Source organism: Leptonotus elevatus, chromosome 21, assembly GCF_054856555.1.
Source record: "Leptonotus elevatus isolate MCC_2025b chromosome 21, RoL_Lele_1.0, whole genome shotgun sequence".
Classification (NCBI taxonomy): Eukaryota; Metazoa; Chordata; class Actinopteri; order Syngnathiformes; family Syngnathidae; genus Leptonotus; species Leptonotus elevatus.
This window is the reverse complement of record NC_141259.1, coordinates 1,833,811-1,854,968: the sequence shown is the minus strand read 5'-3', so window position 1 is coordinate 1,854,968 and position 21,158 is coordinate 1,833,811. Positions and strand designations below refer to the sequence as shown.

At 40.6% G+C, this 21,158-nt stretch overlaps 2 protein-coding genes across 2 annotated transcripts in view; one reads left to right on the top strand and one right to left on the bottom strand.

The window, feature by feature from the left end:
- Nucleotides 1-7,743: 7,743 nt before the first annotated feature.
- On the top strand, nt 7,744-19,182 carry txndc5 (thioredoxin domain containing 5). Its single transcript, XM_086066244.1, has 10 exons — nt 7,744-8,048; nt 9,859-10,011; nt 10,305-10,413; nt 10,502-10,601; nt 11,086-11,198; nt 11,368-11,460; nt 14,506-14,703; nt 14,837-14,916; nt 17,303-17,432; nt 17,733-19,182. The coding sequence occupies exons 1-10, from the start codon at nt 7,864-7,866 to the stop codon at nt 17,853-17,855; spliced, it is 1,284 nt and encodes a 427-aa protein (XP_085922370.1). The 5' UTR covers nt 7,744-7,863; the 3' UTR covers nt 17,856-19,182.
- bmp6 (bone morphogenetic protein 6) overlaps nt 19,024-21,158 on the bottom strand; it is a 71,023-nt gene continuing 68,888 nt past the window's right edge. The window contains exon 7 of the mRNA XM_086066243.1: nt 19,024-21,093. Coding sequence (XP_085922369.1) covers nt 20,944-21,093 — 150 coding nt within the window. The 3' untranslated portion in view covers nt 19,024-20,943. The remainder of the gene's footprint in view (nt 21,094-21,158) is intronic.

Genomic DNA, 21,158 nt, shown 5'->3' with positions numbered 1-21,158 from the left:
TGAAAAAAATGCTCAAGCGTGAGCTGCTTGCAACCGGTCGCCATTGTTGCTTCATCAGCCATTGTTGCATCATCAGCCATTGTCCCCTCAACACTCTAGCTCCGCGTCACGTCTTCTACTGACGCCCACGGTGGGCGGCCCACCCAATCTTGTCCAAAGAGAGTCATCGCTGCCATCTAGGGGCCAAAACGAGTCATTAAACTAACTAGATCTGCTTGATACTTGATACACAGCTACCCAAGGCTTTCCTCCACCCGTTTCCAAAAAAAACCCCCAAAAAAACCATAGTGAACGTCTTTTAACGTCCTCGGCGCCCCTCCGTAGGTTTTTACTAAACGTTTTATAACGTTTATGGCGGTCAAAGAGTTAATGAAGTAACTAAAATAAAATAATAAATAATAATAATAAATAAATAAGGAAGTAAGTAAATAAATAAAAACAAAATGAAGGAAGAGTTTGATAATGGATGGTTTCCTACAATGTCTTTAACTGCGTGTTTGGTGACATTAATGAGAGAAACGGGAAAAAAAGCTTGTGTCCGCTCTAAAACTGTTGGGGGAAAAAATACAATAAAATAAAACAGGTTGTCTCCAAAAGGTAGAAAGGTGAGAGAGAATGCTAAGAAAGTTGTGGAAATGAATGCGAGAGCAAGAATGATGGCGCTGCGGAACACGCAGCTAGAGGCCCTTCGAATGAGGAAGTGGAAAACAGGTTGTACATTGCTCAGTTACAGAATCAAGTAGCAGAATGAAAGTGTCATGTCCAGAATCTTTCAGGTGCCCACCCTGACTCCGTTCTGGACCGAACCAGAGGTCCGGAAGACCCCGAAGAATCTTCCAAAGGTCCAGCTTTTCCTCCTCATCGGCCTGTGACTCGTTCCCAAATCTTGCAGGCACCCATGTTAGCTAAAGTTGACCCGTCCACTGGTAAATCTGCTATGTTTTACAAACCTTTCCCTCCCACTGATGTGAGTGTGTTGATGCAGAAACTTCCGCCTATGCAATTTGGTGGTGCCAATTAGCTTCAAGCAGTGCAGAGAGCGGTTACGGGACAAATGTTAATAGCAGGTGATATCCGTGTTATTTTTATACAATTATGTCCGCTTTTATAGTATATTTTAATGTGAAATGTAGGTGTTTTTTTTCTCTCCCTGATAATTAGGCTCTTACCCGAGAAAATTATTTAACCTTGTCTATAGCCTTAGACGCTTTGTTTCCCCTCCATGAGTGTGTCATTTCAGATCTGGTGTTCGCTCCCAAAGCAGATGAGTAGGCCGCGGCTTTTGTTGATCGGGCCCTCACTGATTACACTCTGAAAACAGGACACGCCCCTACGGCCTCCACCTTGCATTCGCAAGTGTTCCGAGCAGGGAGAGAGCAACCGCAGCAGCAACAAGGGTATTCCCCCGTGCCAAACCAACAGTATCTGCCTCCCTCTGGTGGACAGTTTGCACAATGATGGTGCCCTGAATCCACATGCTCAGTGACTGTTCAATGTTTTTCACAGACTCTTTTGCATTCTTTTGTGTTTGCACCTAACTGTTCAGTCAATCTTTCGGGCAGAGATCTCCTCATCGCCACATGCCCTCTCATCAAATGCTGCCCTGATAGACTTATTCTGGAATTTCCGGATGGTAACACCTCCTGCTGCTCTGCCTCCTCTGCCTCCAGTGCCACCTCCCAGTTCCCGTTTGTTGAACAACGCCCTGTGGCATGCGCCACTGCCGACATCTACTGGGAAAGAGTGGATATTGACTCCAGTGGTTGGCTCGAAGCTGAGCTCTCTGGTCACCTTGGGTTCGTAACCTCAGATCTTATGATATGGTAACTGATTGTATGCATTGCACTCTGTACTATGACAGATCAGGGGATGAGATCTATAGCGAGGCATTTCAGGAAAGTGAAAACAACATATGGGAATTGAACATGGGAGATTTGTTTGCAGGCAAACCTGGTGTCGCCTTTTCGGTGTCCCTGACTCCTGAACAACTCAAATGGTACATGATGGCGGATCCTCCGGATCCTTCTATACCTCCTTGCCACCCACATGTCTCCTTGATGATCTCGCCTCAGCACACAGCGAAGGATCTCGGTCCGTTTGTCCTGGCATGCACACAGGCCACTGATTGGCAAAATTCATTTCATTCTCAATTGCTCTATTCCCCGTCATTTGATGCTTATTGGATTTAGTCTAATACATTTTTACCCACTTCCGTTTTGGAGCACCAGCTTCTGGATAGGCACCATGGACGTGAAACAACCGACAGCGATTTTGCTGGTTACCTTCTTGATTTCCCTCCCACATCGCTGTGGTCCATAGATTTCACTGATGTTGGTCTCTGCAACGTCTCACCTGTTGTGTTTCAGATGAAACCAGGACAAATATATGTTCCCCAATACTCTGGGATGATTGGCATTTCGGAAACAATTGACGGTTTGCTCAAAGCAGGAGTGTTGTGTGAAATTCTGATTATAACACGCATATTTTACCCGTTGAGAATAAAGATACTGGAAAGTTTCGCATGGTCCATGACCTGCGAGTGATTAATGCGGCCGTCTTAACTCCTACTTTGTCTGTCCCGAACCCTCACTCGGCATTGTCCCAAATTACATCAACCCACCTCATTTCACTTGCATTGACCTGGCGAGTGCTGTCTTTTGCATTCCACTCCATCCTTCAATGAAGCATTTTTTTGCTTTCACTTGGAATGGTGTTTGCTACTCCTACAATCGCCTGCCTCAAGGCTTTGTCCTTTCACCTGGACTCTTCAATGACTGTCTTTGCCAGTTGCTGTCTCCACTTGAACTGCCCCCTGGTGTTCTCCTGGTGCAGTATGTGGATGACCTCTTGCTGGGAGCTCCATCTGAAACTTCTTGTCTTGAAGCCACAAGGTATTTGCTTTCTCATTTGGCCTCTGTTGGACTGAAGGTTTCCAAGTCTAAACTCCAGATTGCCCGATCACAGATTTCCTTTCTAGGACGTCCGATTTCACGCCACGGAACAGGAATGTCTCCCTCTCACAAAGACGATATCCTCCATCACCCAAAACCAACAAATGTCAAAACCATGCTGGCTTTTCTTGGTCTTTGCAACTACTTCAGACATCATGTTCCAAACTTTGTTGAACTCACTCACCTACTCCGACAGATGGTCAATGAACAGGGTATGCGAAACCTTTCTAACACTCTTTGTTGGACCACGGAAGCAGACACTTCCTTCATTTCCTTGAAACAGCATCTTTCCACTGCTGCAGCTCTTGCAATTCCTGATTACAGTCGCATGTTCTATCTTGACGTGTCTGAAAAGGTCAGCAGTGTTTCTGCTGCCCTTTATCAGAGGGGGGAAGGAGGAAGTCGACAAGTTTGTCTATATGCATCAACTCCATTGGAAAAATACGAGCAAAGACACCCAATTTGCGCTTCTTTCTCATCTGCTCTTGCCAGAGTGATTCAGAAAACATCTCACATTGTTCTCCATCACCCGCTGACTGTGCGAACATCACACAGTACAGTCCAGTACGTCACAAGTCAAGCTTTCACCATGACCGGAGGAAGACAGAGAAAAATTGAAGCAATTTTAACACAACCACATATTCTCTTTACTCATGAAGGAGTAAACATGGCTGAAGGTCTGCTCGAAGGACAACCGCATTGTTGCATAAAAAGAACTACGGAAGAAAACTCACTCCGCACTGAACTCTATGAGACACCTATTGACAACCCGGACTTGATCCTTTTCACAGATGGATGTTGCTTCAAAGGCAACGATGGCCAACAATCTGGATTGGCAGTAACCCAACCCACAGAAACAGGTTTTGAAGAAGTCCAAGCAGAAAGAATTTTAGGCTCTCAGTCAGTACAAAGAGCTGAAATTTTGGCATTGACAGCAGCTCTTAGATTGGCAGAAAACTAGTTAGTAAATATTTACACAGATTCGGCGTATCTGACAGTTCATGTTGCATTAAAAGAATGGTAGCGAAACGATTTCCAAACTGTAACCGGTACACCCATTAAACATCAGGATGATATTCTTAAATTGCGAGATGCTTTAATGCCCCCAACAACGGTGGCAGTAATAAAATGTAAAGGTTACTCTCAAACTAATGATTTTGTATCAGCAGGAAACGAATCAGCAGATCGAGCAGCAAAAAAGGTTGCGGGGTACCGACCTACACTCCAACTAACTGTAAGTGAGTCTGAATGTGACAATCCACAGGAGGTGATAGTAGAAACAGTTAAGTTGTCGCAAGAAAAAGCAAGTCCAGAAGAAAAGAGTGTGTGGATGTCCAAAGGGGGACAAAAAGACCCGCCAGATCCGCCACAGGCTCAGCGATCCCACCACCTGACGACGACCGGAAAACCACGTCTACTGGTCCAGTGTCAGCTGCCCCCTGTTGATGACATCATTCAACAAAGGTTGATTTCACGGTATACGGGCAGAATAACCCCGGTGAATCAACCTGGAACCAGGTAGTCTAACCCTAAGGTCCTGAAGAAGCCGACAGTGCCTTGGTTCAACTCATCACTGCAGAACGGGCGCAAGACCCTCCTGTCCAATCTTTCCACACAACCCTTGCTTAATGTTGCGCCAGCCGTCTGCAACGATGACGCCGCTAGTACCTTTTATTTTTTATTTTGTTCATTTCAAGGGGGATTGAATGTGTCTTCTGCCCAGATTTAGTCATAACTGTTTCAATTTCCTAATTTCCTCAGTAGAGCTTTGTTCTGCGGATATATCCTCGCCTTGAGTGATATCGCTATCTCTGCCAGTTGTAGTCATGACTGCATAACTTCCTCAAAAGAGCCTTGTTCTGTGTCTAAATAGTGTCCTTGAATGTTATCGCACGTCCGGTTAACTTTGTTGAACTGTTTACTGGAAACTTTGTGGTACCGCCCTTCAAGATAGTATAAGAATGTTGTAAGTTCTCTGTAACTTCGCACTTGTGAGATGCTACAGCCATTGTCTGTAACTCACTTGTGCCCGGAATATTCTGTATAAAAGCTTTGAAGGAACTGTTCATCGTCTCCAGCCTGTATTCAGATAACCAACATTCTCACTACCCGAAATTAAATGAACACGCGGAGGAAAAAGCTTATCCTCTAACAATATCTATGCCTAATTTGTATATACCCCCCTAATTCATAAATTTCCATTTGAGTGCAAGATGGTCTTTCTATCAGCTGGAAAGTTAAAGGGTGGGTCAACAATGCAACCCCTATTGTGAAAAAAAGAATCAATTATACTATCATAATCATGATCACCATTATATTTCTGATTTACTTTTTTTTTTTTAAATAGTTCATGCTAAACAAAGACGCATGTAAGAGACATTGCCATGCCACTGAAATATGAGTCTGGTGGCAAGAGTTGTGAAGACCAAAGCACCGACAATACAAAGTGATACATCATGGACAGTCTGCTAAATGCCTGCACTTTATTACTCACATGACAAAAGCTCATAAAAGTGTACATCTGACTGAAAATTAACTTTAATGTTCATTACTGACTTTACTAATAAGTACACGTACTATATTTTTTATTATAAATATTAGTTTTGGCTCACATGAGCTGTTTGTATATCACACCATACTGCATATTTAAAATTACAGTACTGTTCATCATGAAACAGAGCAGAATTAGAATGATGATGATCAAGCCAGCTTTCTAATTTGAAAATCCAGCGTACTATATTTGCGCAACGTGATCCACTTTCTTATAACCAGTCAGGCTAGTAAGCAGTGTGGATGTACGCAAAAACATTCCTCAGGAGCGCGCACCCATCCACATCTTGCATACCTTTAATCACGTTTAGGCGCAGCGTGAACGCGCTTTCTCCATTGATTGACTTTTTTTTTTTAAATAGTTCATGCTAAACAAAGACGCATGTAAGAGACATTGCCATGCCACTGAAATATGAGTCTGGTGGCAAGAGTTGTGAAGACCAAAGCACCGACAATACAAAGTGATACATCATGGACAGTCTGCTAAATGCCTGCACTTTATTACTCACATGACAAAATCTAAGTTTATAAAAGCCATCAATGCTCGTCAAAATTAAGTCTTTCAAAGACTGCACCATGATTCTACAGTATGTCAGAGAAATAGTTGGAAGACAATGCACCAAAGTGGCACCCAAAATGTCATAATTGCTAAATAAATGAAAAGAGCAACTAATGTTATGAGAAGAGGCTTTTATCTGATGTGAGTGCACAAGCATCAGATTTGGCTGACCAGGATCTAGCTCCTCAAAAATGTCAAGCCAACAAGAGGTGTGTAGTTTGTAATAAGCAGTGGCTGCAAGGAAACGCGCCAACCTCCATGGTATCCACCAAAAATAGCCAAAAGGTCATTGAGGTGACATCCAAGAAACTGGGTAAAGATGACATATTATTGAGAGTGATTGGGCAAGGTCATGATATGGTTGCCATTGATATAGCCTATCATAAACCATGCATGAACAACTTTCAAGGGTTTGAAAAGCCAAGGCTTAACCTGCATCTGTTGCATTTACTCGCCTTAAGGAAGAACTGGAAGCTCCTCTTTTCAATGATAAATCAATTATATTGAAATCTGTGCGTAAGTGGTATAGTGAATATCTGAGGGAGTTTGGTGTGGAATGGGTACATTATTCATGCACTCACACATTCACACTGTTGTGGCGGTAAACTACTTTAGTAGCCACAGCTGCCCTGGAGCAGGCTGACAGAAGCTTGGCTGCCAGTGTGCGCCTACGACCCCTATGACCACCACCAAACATTAGCACCTTTCATACACCGGTGTGATCAGCACTGGAGGCACTGTGTGTGAAGTGTCTTGCCCAAGGACACAACGACACATGACTCGGGGAGAGCGGGGATCTAACAGCTGACCTTCTGGGTATTGAATGACCTTCTCTACACCCTGAGCCACGGCCGCTACAACACTACCACATTGGAGTATGGTGATAACAGCAGTAAATCAGAAAAGAAAAAAAGATACACATTAATACTAACAACTGTTGTAACTTAGAAATGTACTTCTAGTTCTGGCTAAGAAGATGGTTATTTAGTGTTCAATTGATGAAAATCTAGTTAAAAATCAATGTTTTTCTGCCGGGAATTTTTTTTTCTTTCTTGATCAAAATAGGATATTTTTCATAAACACTGCGAGGCACTGATTTGCATTGCATTTTGTATTTAGTTTGATCTACAATACAGAAAGTCAGAAAAGTTATGCAAATTTTACAATATTTATTTACATAATGAGTCATTTGTATACATAAACACTATATTTCCGTGTGTGTGCGTGGTAACGACCAATCATGGCTCACGACCAATCACGGCTCACCTGTTTTGTGAAACTGAGCTGGGATTGGTCATTACCTGAGCAACTGTGATGTTATTTTCAGTTGACAGCAAGTGGCAAGATAAAACACATACATAGCTCATAAAAGTGTACATCTGACTGAAAATTAACTTTAATGTTCATTACTGACTTTACTAATAAGTACACGTACTGTATTTTTTATTATAAATATTAGTTTTGGCTCACATGAGCTGTTTGTATATCACACCATACTGCATATTTAAAATTACAGTACTGTTCATCATGAAACAGAGCAGAATTAGAATGATGATGATCAAGCCAGCTTTCTAATTTGAAAATCCAGCGCACTATATTTGCGCAACGTGATCCACTTTCTTATGACCAGTCAGGCTAGTAAGCAGCGTGGATGTACGCAAAAACATTCTTCAGGAGCGCGCGCCCATCCACATCTTGCATACCTTTAATCACGTTTCAAAGGCGCAGCGTGAACGCGCTTTCTCCATTGATTGTAGCCGGGGAAGCAGCAGGAACAGCAGCAGCGACTGGCAGACCCTCATCATGGCATCCGCACTGATTTACACTCCTTTTACCCTACTTTTTATATATTCGTTACTGTTTTCTTTTGTGTTTTGCGATCCAGAAGAAACAGAAGAAGAAGAGCACGCCAAGCATACGTACACGGTGGAGATGTTCAACGAGGCTGTGGCCACCACACCGCACTTTGTCATGTTTTACGCCCCGTGGTAAGTTGACTTTCTGGCTCACTACCGGCTACTTGTACGCAGTGTGTTGCAGAATCTATGTAGCGACATTTGAGCTAACTGGCCAATGTGTTAGCGAGTTAGTTGGCATAGACGCTAGTCTTCACTTGGCTTTTTCCATTGGATTTGAGCTTGTAGATAGCCATCATGCTAGTATCACAGCTACCGACCGGTTAGCTCGCTTGTGAAGTGATCTTCAACGTTAAATAAAATAACGGTTAAAAAAAAAAACACTTTAGTTTGCAGTTAACGTTTAATTGCTCAATTGAGCTAATAGCTGTGAAGTTATTTTTTAAAGGGCAAATGACGTACTGTAGCAGAAAGTTGTGAGTACGGATGCTCACAAAGCTGACGTGGCACAAGCAGAACTGCAATATTTCAAACAATATTCTATTTAACAAGTGGAAAATATAAAACCAAATGAAAGAAAAGACGAATTAAAGTGCTTAGACTTTTAAATATTCATATCGTCATGTTCTCAAAATGTCAAATACATTATTTATTATCTAACCAGCACTAAAGCATTTTGTTAAAAAAAAAAAAAAATATATATATATATATATATATATAATATATAATATATATATATATATATCGTGGTCTCCCTTGAACTACTGTATTTGGAAATAAAAAGTTATTCCAAAAAGAGAGAGTGAATTAACGTACAAAGATATGCTTATATTGACAATTATTTATATGTCAAGTGTTTTCCGTTGGATCATAGTAAAGATTTTTTTTTCAAGAAATAACTCACAAAAAACACAAACATCAAAGTAATTATCAACCAAGCGGACTCTATGAAATCATAGGGAAAGATCTGTTGTCATAAAGACAAAATAAATCCATCCATTATCTGTACTGCTTATCCTCACGAGGGTCAAATTAACAACATTTTAAATAAAAGCTGAAAGTACTAAAAGAAGAAAAAAAAACTTAAAAGTATCTATTTATAGTTAAAAAGAAAATGGACACTTGGGCTTCATACACACGCAAAACAGTAAGTGTGTGTGTGTGTGTGTGTGAACATGCCAAAGATCATCTGGAGGCCATGATCAGATGACACTTTGATACCTTATAGGTTACAGGGAGCTCACCCAATCCAGCTGTGCAGATTTCTCCATGTAAGGAATGTTGGAATGAAAAAAAAAGTTGCTCTGTCACCAACCTTACTGGATCGCTGTCCACATTCTCACTAGCGAGAAATGTACAGACCCTTCTCTACAGCTTGGCTTTCTTTGAAAAGCCACCCACCTTGTCATACAGGTTTAAAGTGGCACAGCTTTTGCAAGCTTGAGTGTGTCCTGGAACAAGATATCAAGATCTGACACTGCCCATCATTGATGCTGCTGCAGGATTTCCAGCTCAAACTGTTTTCACAATAACCGGCATTGACAACATCAAATATAGCCTTCCCTGTCGTTATGTACTCATAAATGTTTTCACGATCAACATACCTCACAAAAGCAACAAGTTGCACATTTCGACTGACATCTCTGGATTCATCCAGCTGGAATGAAAGTCGCTAAGTTTTCCCACAACTTGTTCCCATTCTATCTACTCTGTCGCACAGTCTTTAATTTCTCCGCTGCATTTTTATATTGCATGACTTTAGTACTGTAAACGTGTACTATGTTAAAGTAAAATAATCACATCAAAATACATGATGTAACTTAAGTGAGCAAAAACCTACAGCTCAAGTTAAATTAGAATATGTGTGGTTTGTATTAGATGGTGTAAACCTACAGCATACTAAAAGTATGAATATAAGCTTTGTCTGTTTTGTTGTGTCCAGGTGTGTCCATTGTAAGAAGCTGCAGCCGACGTGGAATGAACTGGCAGATAAGTACAACAACATGGAAAAGCCCCCTGCCTATGTGGTAAAAATAGATTGCGTCCAGGATACCAGATTCTGCTCCAAAGACCACAGCATCCGAAGCTACCCCACGTAAGTCGTTCTCCACAAGCCGTAACTGCAAAAATCTGAATGTGGAATTAACTTGAAGTTAGAATCAATGAATATGCGGGAGTAACCTGTAAAAAAATAAAACACAGTTTAGTCCCATAAATATTAATCCTGGTTGAAATTGCACGCACACATTTTATGCAAATTTGTGTCCTGCAGAGAGGTCAAGGTATGGAGTTCCATTTCATTTGTTTTTTCTTCTTCAATCACAAATTACTTTTCTTAGAATTGTCATTAGAGATGTAGTTATCGCGTGTGTTCTGTGTTGTTTGTAGGCTAGTGTTGTACAAGCCGGATCAGAAACCGGTCACTTACCACGGAGCGAGAGTACTAGATGCTCTTGAGGACTGGATGTTGAAGACACTCGAGATAGATTATTCCCCTGTAAGTGTTGCCAACTTGCCACATAATTTCATAATTGAAATGTGGCGATTCATGCATCTCACTTGCCTTCTTGTTCTGCTGCCTCCAGGAAGCAGTGGCTGAACAGGAGCAATCTGAAGAGCCTCCCGAGCCCAAAGATGGCATGTACGAGCTCAGAACCGGCAATTTTAAGAACCACGTGGCCCAAGGTAAAGCTCCCATGTAGAACAAATGTAAGACAATGTAATAGTTTCTGTCATTGGGTGTATTGAATTGGAAAACCTGCTGTTCAGGTTCCAACCAGCAAAAGCGGTCAATCTGGATCCATTCCTCTTGCCGTAATTGACTTAACTGACATTTTATTTTAGTCCGTCGCGTAAGTCAATGCAAAGCAGAGTATGCCTCCATGAAGTCTTGACTGTTTTGGTTTGCAAGCAAAAATAAATGACCAGAAAGGGCAGGATATGATATAGGCATTTTTTAAGCTTGTGTTTATTGGTCCTCCCTTCACATGTTGGCAACAGAGGAGCAGTAAATGTTGTGTAATGCTTGCATTCAACTGTGTAGGAGGTGGGGATTTGCTTTTACAGCTCGAATCTGCTACAGCCGCAGTATAGAAAATAATTGTGTACATGACCGCATCTGTAAATAATATACACGTCGGGTTTGCCTGATGATTGGTTCTTTGTTTAGGTTTACATTTCATCAAGTTCTACGCTCCATGGTGTGGCCACTGCAAAGCCATGGCTCCGACCTGGGAACAAATGGCCTCCACCTTTGAGCACTCTGACGTCAAAATAGGAAAGGTGGGTCTTTTTATGACACAATATTATGGAAAGGATAACAATTTACAACCCAAATGACCTAGAAAAGCCTAATGACTTTTTTCACATTTGTTTTGAGTTAGCACAGTATGTCATTAGTATGTTAGCATCAATGACTGCGCATTGACGTTTTCTGTTAAACATTTTTTAGCTGGACTGCACACAGCACCAGGATTTGTGTATTAAGTTTGGCGTGCGGGGATATCCCACACTGCTGTTCTTCAAGGGAGATGAAAATGCAAAGGTACGTTTGGAACTCACTACATAACATTGCTTATTGTTCTTTTGTAAGATTTTAACAGGAAATGGTACAACAATTGAAAAACAAGCTTTTTATTTAATTTATTTTTTCGTTAACTCTTTGACTGCCAGACGTTTCAGTAAAGGGATGCTGTGAGTGCCAGCCGATTTATGCATTTTGACTGATCTTTCAAGGTCCACAGAAAATGTTCTGTTTGGACTATGGAAACACACATACTACCAAATGAAAGATTTAACTCACATCTTTCATCAGAAAAAAAAGTTTGTTTCTACCTTATTCCGTTCTTCAGTAATCAACAATAGAAAATGGTTAGTTTCACCCAAATGCGCTTGTTTTGGACCAAAATACGGAGAAATCAAGCTTTTAGTGAAACGATATCATTTCATGCACCCTAGTGAAATTTACACTACTTCTTTTTGTCCATGAATGATGCCACAAACACCTAAATAGTGCTTTACTTCTATAAAACACTACCACCAAGAATGAAAAAGTGTTTTTTGATAGCAAAATACGTTTATTTACCTTCAACAGTGTAACAATTTGACAACAATTTGGCAAACTATTTACAAATGTGTGCAACTGTGGTACTATTTACAATTATGTGGATGTTTCAACGACAGTTTTTCTTTTTGTGTAACACTCCCCTGCGTGCAAGGAGACGCAACATGATTTGCACAACAGATTAGTTTCACTGCGATTGCCCCTTCGCGTGCACTTTCTTGCCGGCCGTTTTTTCCGGGGAATAGCAAGTATATACTGCAGTGTGTGTTGCCATCACGTCTACCATCAGGATCATGTTACGGTTACGTTACGGTGGTGTTACGTGTGGCTTCCTCATGTCCTTCATGTTCTGATCCATCTTATCCACTCCATTCATGGTGGCATCGTAGTCCAGAACCAGTGTCTTCTCCGTGATCAGACTGTACCCGCTCCTCCGATGAATATGCATTGGACTCTGGGTACTCTCCATCGTCCGATCGTCCGCCTGTGTTCGGTTATGCTCCGCGTTTTCCGGCGTTAGCCTCGCTAGCCGGTGAGGCTTACTACGTATTCATAGCGGCCGCGTCAATGCTTCCAACTTTGGCGTCAATGCTTCCAACTTTGGCGTCAATGCTTCCAACTTTGGCGTCAAGGCTTCCAACTTCGGCGTCAACCTCGGGAGTCATCATCATCAATGCATTGATCGATGCTTTTCGACTACTCTTCATCGTCCGCCTGTATTCGGTTGTGCTCCGCGTTTTCCGGCGTTAGCCTCGCTAGCCGGTGAGGCTTACTACGTGATCATAACGGTCGCGTCAAGGCTTCCAACTTTGGCGTCAAGCTCGAAGTCACCATCATCATCATCGTCGACATCAATGCGCTTTTTAGTATTGATCGATGCTTTCCGTCTTTGAAAAAAATGCTCAAGCGTGAGCTGCTTGCAACCGGTCGCCATTGTTGCATCATCAGCCATTGTCCCCTCAACACTCTAGCTCCGCCTCACGTCTTCTACTGACGCCCACGGTGGGCGGCCCACCCAATCTTGTCCAAAGAGAGTCATCGCTGCCATCTAGGGGCCAAAACGAGTCATTATACTAACTCGATCTGCTTGATACTTTCAGCACAGCTGCCCAAGGCTTTCCTCCACCCGTTTCCAAAAAAAAACATAGTGAACGTCTTTTAACGTCCTCGGCGCCCCTCCGTAGGTTTTTACTAAACGTTATATAACGTTTATGGCGGTCAAAGAGTTAATTAAAACAGTTCTTCAAAGTCTCTTTTGACAATATTCTGGCCAAATAGACAGACATATGTTAAAGAATTGTGCAGCGTATTTGAGTGTCCAAAACAGCTCTATACAAATCTGCTCTATTATTATTAATTGTAGAACACTTAAGATAAAGAGAGAATACCAATGTCAAAAGTTTAGTATTTTTAGCACTTTTGTTCATCAGAAACAATTAAATATCTGAAAAACTAGAGTCAATTTGGAAAAAAATTGTCATTTTCAGATTCAGCAACATCAGCCGTACCCTAAAATCATTGAAACTTCCTTGGCACCAAAATGGTTGTTGACCAGTGTCATCAAAGTGAATAATATGAATGAAGATTCAATTAAGACGATGACGTTGTTGAAGTCTCTGACATTTTCTGAATGCCGCAAATAGTGACTCAAAAAAACAAGTTGCTGCCGGGAACAACTTCAAAGTAAAAGCGTGCCGCAAATAGTGACTCAAAAAAACAAGTTGCTGCCGGGAACAACTTCAAAGTAAAAGCGTACCAAGACACTGATTTCAACGTGTTAGTGTGTTTGGAAAGATTTTATCTTGAAGTTGGCCTTACCACACTTGCTGCGTGTTTAATCATGGATAGCATGAACAATTGCTGATGCTGCTAGCTTGACTAGTCTTGCCCTCTGTTAGAAACTAGGTTCTTTATGTTACATAATTTTGTAATGGTAGACACATTCAATATCCTGTTGGAATGAAAGTTTTTGACAGCATCTTGGTAACGGCAAATGTCTTATGAAATGTAAAATATAAGTGGTGCAACGGATCACAAAAGTCACGATTTGGATCGGATCACGGATTTGATGTGGGCAAACTTAAAAATAAAAATGTACTAAGGTTATTTGCATTGCCGTCAATGTATTACTGTATTTGATCAACTTTATTTTGAAGTTAGGCTTAGCATGTTACGTTGAGCATGTTTCAGCCTCCTTGACATGTCAGAATGGTATCGACTGTGAATATGCACTTTGTTGTCCCTAAACACACACGCACACACCAATCAATCAGCGAATGGGGCCTGATCCAAACCGACCACGGATCACTGATGATCCGTTGCACCACTAATCGGTGTAACAATTTTGATGAAAGGAGAAAAAAAAGTCATATTCACTGGATTTGACATATATAATCCGATTTGACAGTAAATACATGCACAGCACACACACGTCTACATACCAAGCCCAATATTGCGTTCAGAGTTTAAGAATAATACTGTGACAACTTTAAGGTTACAGTAGCTGACATGTCCTTCCCACTGCAGATTGAGGTAACACGTTACAAAGGAAAGAGAGACTATGACACCCTCAAAGAGTTTGTGGACCAGATGGTCATCGCTGCTAAGAATAAAGATGATGAAGCCAAGGAAGATGTGAAAGAAGTCGAGGAGCCAAACGAGACCGATGTCAAGGAAGAGCCAAAAGACGTAGAAGTCAAGGAAGAAGCAGCCGAGGAGGAGCAGGTGAGCTTAACGTGCATCTTGATCCAGATGGAAAATGTCAGCATGAAAAGAAGCAGCGCCTGTGTTTGTTGCCGAATATTGTACGTTATACTCGTGCCAACATCTAGCTTGTCTGTTTGCTTTCTGTCCACAGTCCGTCTTAAAGCTGACAGAAAACAACTTTGATGAGACCATTGCCAAAGGATTCACTTTTGTTAAATTCTTTGCTCCATGGTAAGATTGACATTACATTAACTTATCTATTTATGTAGTTTATATTAAAAAAAAAATTTGATAGTGGGTCAGACTCAACTTTTGTGTGTCAGGCTCAGATCATTTAAAGCATTTGAACATTTATTTTGATAAAATAATTAATTCACATTTCTTTTGGTTAGATTTATAATAGATTATATTTTCTAACTACTAGTGGTGCAACAGATCAGCGTTTATCCGTGGTCGGTTGGGATCAGGCCCTACGGTTAGGATCGCCTACGATCCGCGGATTGGTTGTTGGAGGGGGACAACAACAAAGTGCGCAATTCACGGACACCATTCAGACTTGTCAAGGAAGCTGAAACATACTCAACGTAACACACCCCTTACGCTCAGGCTAACTTCAATATAAAGTTTGTTTACATTGATGGCAATGCAAATAGCCTTAGTAGACATTTACTTTGCAAAGTGGCCCACTTTGTGGCATGATGACTAGCTTGACTTCCTTTTTAGACCTTTGTAGTTTTGATCGACATTAAAGTCACGACCAACACAACGCTATCCCGAATTCATATTCAATCACTAATTTAGGATTCTAAAAAAACGCTAATTACGCCGTCATTGCATGATACGGCAAAAGTCTCCGACGTGACTACTGGCTAGCATGCAGCTACCTGCTAGTATTAACTACGGGTGCGAGGCTGGTTGGTTGCTGTAAATGAGTTTGACAGCTGGTAACTGGCTTACTTTAATTATTTTTCAATATTCTGGACCAAGGCTACTTTGTAATTAACTCATATTCACTCCCAGCCATTTTCACAGAAGCAATCCCCTTCACTCCCGGCTGTTTTACTGGATTTTGTAGCAATTAGCATTAGAATATAGCCAAGTTTCATCATTATTCACAAATCTATTTAGAATGCTGAGTAATTGAGGGGTTTTTCAACATGATCCTGGTTCATTTCATATGCTCTGCTGCCACTTGCTAGACATTTATGTAATAACTACCATTTTTTTCCAACCGTTCTTTGCAGTTGAGAGGCTGCATCAAAACCTTCTGTATGCTCTAGCATAAAAAAACATTAAAACAAAAACACATACATTTGTCTTTGGGACACTTAAAACATTTAAAATAGAATGTATGTATACGTTTTTGGGAGCAAATGAGTTAAAGGAAGGGAATGTGCCTTAAATTATGCTCTGAGGTATTTTCATTATTTAAAAAAATAAAGATAAATAGGACTTTGTCTTCATTTATTTTATAAAAACACTTTTGTGCATTAAAAAAGAAAAACATTCAACTCAAAATGTCAATGATACTTTAGGCCCTTAATACCTTGTTATTTTACACATGGACCATTTTTGCCTCATATTGCACTTAAAAGTTGTGTTCATAAATCCTAAACAGCTATATTAGACATTTTAATTATTATTTTTATTTAATGGAGAAAAATCGTTTCACAGAATAAATGAAGACACAAAATCCTAAATGGCTATTGATTATTATAATTTTTTTAATTTAATGTGGAAAAGCATATAACAAAATAAATGAAGGCTATTTATCTTATTTAAAATATATATATATATATATATTAAAAAAAATTTTTTTTGCTGATCTGAAAAACTATCTGATCCGAACTGTGACTTTTGTGATCCGTTGCACCACTACTAACTACATATTTAATGAATGTAATGCAACAAATATTACAGCACTCTTGATAATGTAAATCATTGGTGTCCAAACTACAGCCCGGAGGCCATTTGCGGCCCACCATACATATTTTGGCGGCCCGTGGCATATACTAAAAATATTTTTTGACATGGCCACAATGCCATTTAAAAAAAAAAAATAGAAAAGAGGTTGGATTAAACTTTTCTAGCTGTGCAAAGACACACAAATTTACAGCTAAAATAGTAACTGAATTTCTGTTTAACACCATTGAGATCAAGTTAATTGAATTTCAGAAACGAAAATTGCTTCATCAAGGTCCGATTTGTGAAAACATCATATCAATGGTGGTCAGAATGATGAACTTGGGATTCAGCTGCTGCTCAGTGTAGAAGCGGATCTTATTATAGTGGCACACAGGGATACATTATATCAACAATGTATAATTGCTTCATTGATTTTACAGTGTTTAATAAAGAAGAACGTAAAAAAGTTCTTCTCTTTCTATTCCTCCATCTTCTTCTTCACCTCCTTCTTCTCCTCCTCCACCTTTTCTTCTTCTTCTATTCCTTCTCCCTTCTTCTTCTTCTCCTCTTCCTCCTTCTTTTCCTTCTACTCCTTTTTCTTCTCCTTCACCACCTCCTCCTCTTAGAAGTAAAAGTTTTAGACACCCCTGATGTAAATGCTCAGTGGCACATATTTTTTTACACATATGATTGAATCCAACGTCCTGTGCAGGTGCGGCCACTGTAAACATCTGGCTCCGGTGTGGGAGGAGCTTTCCACCAAGGACTTTCCTTCTCTGACCAACGTCAAGATTGCCAAAGTGGACTGCACGGTGGAGCGCACGCTCTGCAACAAATATTCTGTGAGTCTGGCGTGTTGACGAGCCCTGGCAACCTTGAGCCATAAAGGAATAAAAGTCACATTTTGAAGCTGTGAAAATGCTCATCACATTTGTATTTTTAATGCGGCTCTAAACGCTTAATTGGTTGTAATGTGTTTGCAAATGAGATCTGGAAACTGGAATCACTACCTGGGTTTGTTTGCCATCGTTAACGCAGTGGTTAATGTTTAACAAGGAAGTGCTGCATGAGCGTTAAAAATTCACACTTAAGTCACGGCCCAACAATGTGGCAGATCTGATTTTGACGTTGCCCCTCCTTAGGTGCAAGGTTACCCCACCCTGATGATGTTCGGCGCCGGCAAGCATGGCGATGAGTATAGCGGCCCTCGGGACCTGAAGAACCTGCACGACTTTGTGATGAAGCAGGCGAGGAACGAGCTTTGAGCACCCGCGTGTCGGCGCTCATCCTTCTTGCGCTGCTCGGGCAGTCCTGCACCAGCCAAACCTTACGCTCCTTTTCCTGTGTTGACACAATTCTGGGTTTGGGTACACAAATGCATTTCTCATTCTTGGTTCTTTGAAAGTGCTTATGAACTTTCTGAAGGGGGTTTTGGTTGTTTCCTGACATGATTTGTTTAGCCTCTTTTTTTTATTTTTATAATTGGATCTGTTGTTGAAATGTAAGCCATTAATTGATGTTGAGTGTTACTTCTCAGCCGTCAGTGCTTATGTGACTTAACTCTCAGGGACAACGCTCAAATGAGCTTGGGAGCTCCTCACAGGAGTCTGACATGAAGACGCGGACACAAATCCGCTCCTCCACGGTGCCCCATAATATCTCCATTACTTAACAACTCGTTTCTGCTGTTTGTTATGATCTAAAAATCTGAACGGTACTCAAAATGTCCTCATAAGGACAAAGGTTTATGGACTTGCGTTAAATTGCAAGCCACTAAAATGGATGACGTGGTGTACTTTTAAAACTAGCCTTGCTGCCAATTCCGAACATCCAGTCATTTCTGCTATTTCCACAATGCAACGCTTTATTTCCCCACGTATTGCTTTTGCCTGTGAATAGCATACAAACTAGGCATGTTGTTATAGTAGTCAAACAACATTTTACCACATTTTCTAATAAAAATAATCCTCACAAATCAAATTACAACGATCCAAAGTCTAATGCTTTTCAATGAGCAAAGAGCATCGCTTCAACTGAGAGAAAAATGCTGCATTTGAGGAAAGTGGGAAATCACAATTATCCCACTTGGATTGTGTCAGTTCCAGCCTTTAAAGTGTTGAGGCAAATGTAAATACAAGCTACAGGTTCAGGTGACGACGTGATTTGGAATTAACTGCGTTAACCAGAACAATTTGTAGAAATCAGCCATCTTTGTTTACATGGCCTCAAAAGCTTTGAGCGCGAACTGGGATGAATCCGACATAGCTTAAGACTGCTATTTTGACTTGTGATGTCATTTTTGGAATTGTCATTTGTTTGTACTTAGGAAGTGTATTCTGTGGCCCAGTGGGGTCAAAGCACTGAATTAGTTACTAAAAACTCACCCAGCGCCACTGTGACAAATTATGTAAAACCAGGTACACACACACCAAGCAGTTTTTGCCAGTAAATCTTTATGGAAAGCACATGGTCTAAGAAACTCCAGTGACACTTTTTTGTCATGCAGTCATGGGTTGTGCACTGCCCATGGATTTGTACAAAAAAAAACAAGTTGTAACATGAGATTTCATAATAAAGGCTATTCCAAAATAAGTTCTTGTTTCTCAATGTAATTCTCATAAGGTGTACTTTATTTTTTTAACAAAAAGTGCAATAAATAAACTGAATGTACAAGTATTTACACAACAGTCTAAACATGATCACAAATGTAAACAGCAGCTTACCAGAGGTATATTTTGTGTTGGATGATTGGCTAGATTCTTAGTATTGCTATTAGATTTTCATTAATATATATTGTCTAAAGACTCCACAGTAACATGTTCAATAAAAAAATATACACAAACAACCCTCAAACTTCAATAACAAACAAGGATGATGTTTTTGCCTGTTTTCTGGACGGGCTGTCAGAAGTGGGCGTGTTGGGCGGATAAGGCCTTATTCTTCACTTGTTTACACCAGAACATCCTTTTAACCACAACATACATCATGTTGAGCACGCAAATATTGACACTGGGGGTTTAGGTGGAGGCAGGCACTGCTAAAATAGCCTGTGGTCACTTTGGTTCAGTCTATTTTATATTTAGGGAATGTAAATATAATTTGAGAAGCAAATAAATGAGGAAAGATGACCAAAAATACTTTTGCCTTCAAATAATTGTTGATTTGCCTTGATTTAACAAACCGGTTGACCCAAAAAAATTTACTTTACTATAATATGTTTTATGTTTCCCCCACTAGTGTAAAAGCAGCATTCTGATTAATAATAGCGTTTGTGAAATATGAGTTAGGCATCAGAATCCACCCGTTTTTATCCATCTCAGGGGGCGGCCATTTTGTCACTTTGTCAACTGAAAATTAGGCAATTAGGGCACACCTGTTTTCTGAAGCTGAGCGAGAAGGTTTCCCTCCTCGAACTCAAAGGATCAGATCATCAACAAAATCTGCAGAAACCTGCTAATTATCCTAATCATTTCATTCAGGTGTGCTGGAGGGAAACCCTCAAGGACCTCATCTTGAGACCTATGATCTGTATAATCCAGAGGGGTCATGGGAGAAAGTCATGTGGTGTGACAAAATAGAAATCTTCTAACTCCACCTGCTGTGTTTGGAGGAAGAAGAAGGGTACCATCACGGAACATCATCCCCAGTGTAAAGCATAGGGTTAGAAGTATCATGATTTGGGCATGTTTTTGTTTTTTTTACCTCTGTAATTGTAAACAAAGGCTTTAGTATCAAATATTATCATGTATTTTCTCATGTGTTCAAATACTTATTTTCAACACAAACATAAAAATAACTAAAAAATAAAATGTTGTTTCCAGATTTTTTTCTCTCTCTCCGTAGTGTGTCGAATTAATAAGAAATGTATTTTGATTTTACAGGGATTTTAATCATAATGATCACTTTACGAAAATGTATGCAGAACTTTCCCCAATGCCTGAGAATGGGATTATATCCTGGAGAGACTTTGACTGGCACTTGAACTCATAAGAGCTGATAAGAATTTTACAGCCACTGGAAGCACATTAATCCAGAATGAGGATAATAAATTCCTCTCTAATGTGTAATAAGACGAAATGGCATTCTCTGTCCACACCAACGTGTTGCGAAAAGCTGTTGTTAGAGGGTGACCAAACAGGAATGGGAGGGGCATGAAAGCAGCACTCTGACTGGTCCAATCACAGTTCAGTTTGACCCACTCATTGGTGGACGCCACAATCGCTAGGTTGCTGTGAGATGAGCGCATCGTTCCTTTAAATCCTTGTCTGCTTTTCCGAGCAAGGCTCGAACAGCCCTGGGATTTGTGTAACCACTCAACTGTCTTTCAATGTTTAATGCCCTCCTCTCCGAGCGTCAGTGGCAACCGCAGGCTCGCACCACCATGTTCTTGTATTTCTTCAAAATAACGTTGGAGTTGTCGTCAAAGTAGAGCACGGAGATGGCGTGGAGCTTGGTGGGGGCGCAGCAGGGCTTCGGCACATTCTCGGGATTCATCAGGTGCACCTGGAAGATGACAGCGGTTTAATCGTCGTTTTTAGAAACTCCCAATTCTTTCCATGAATGTGCGG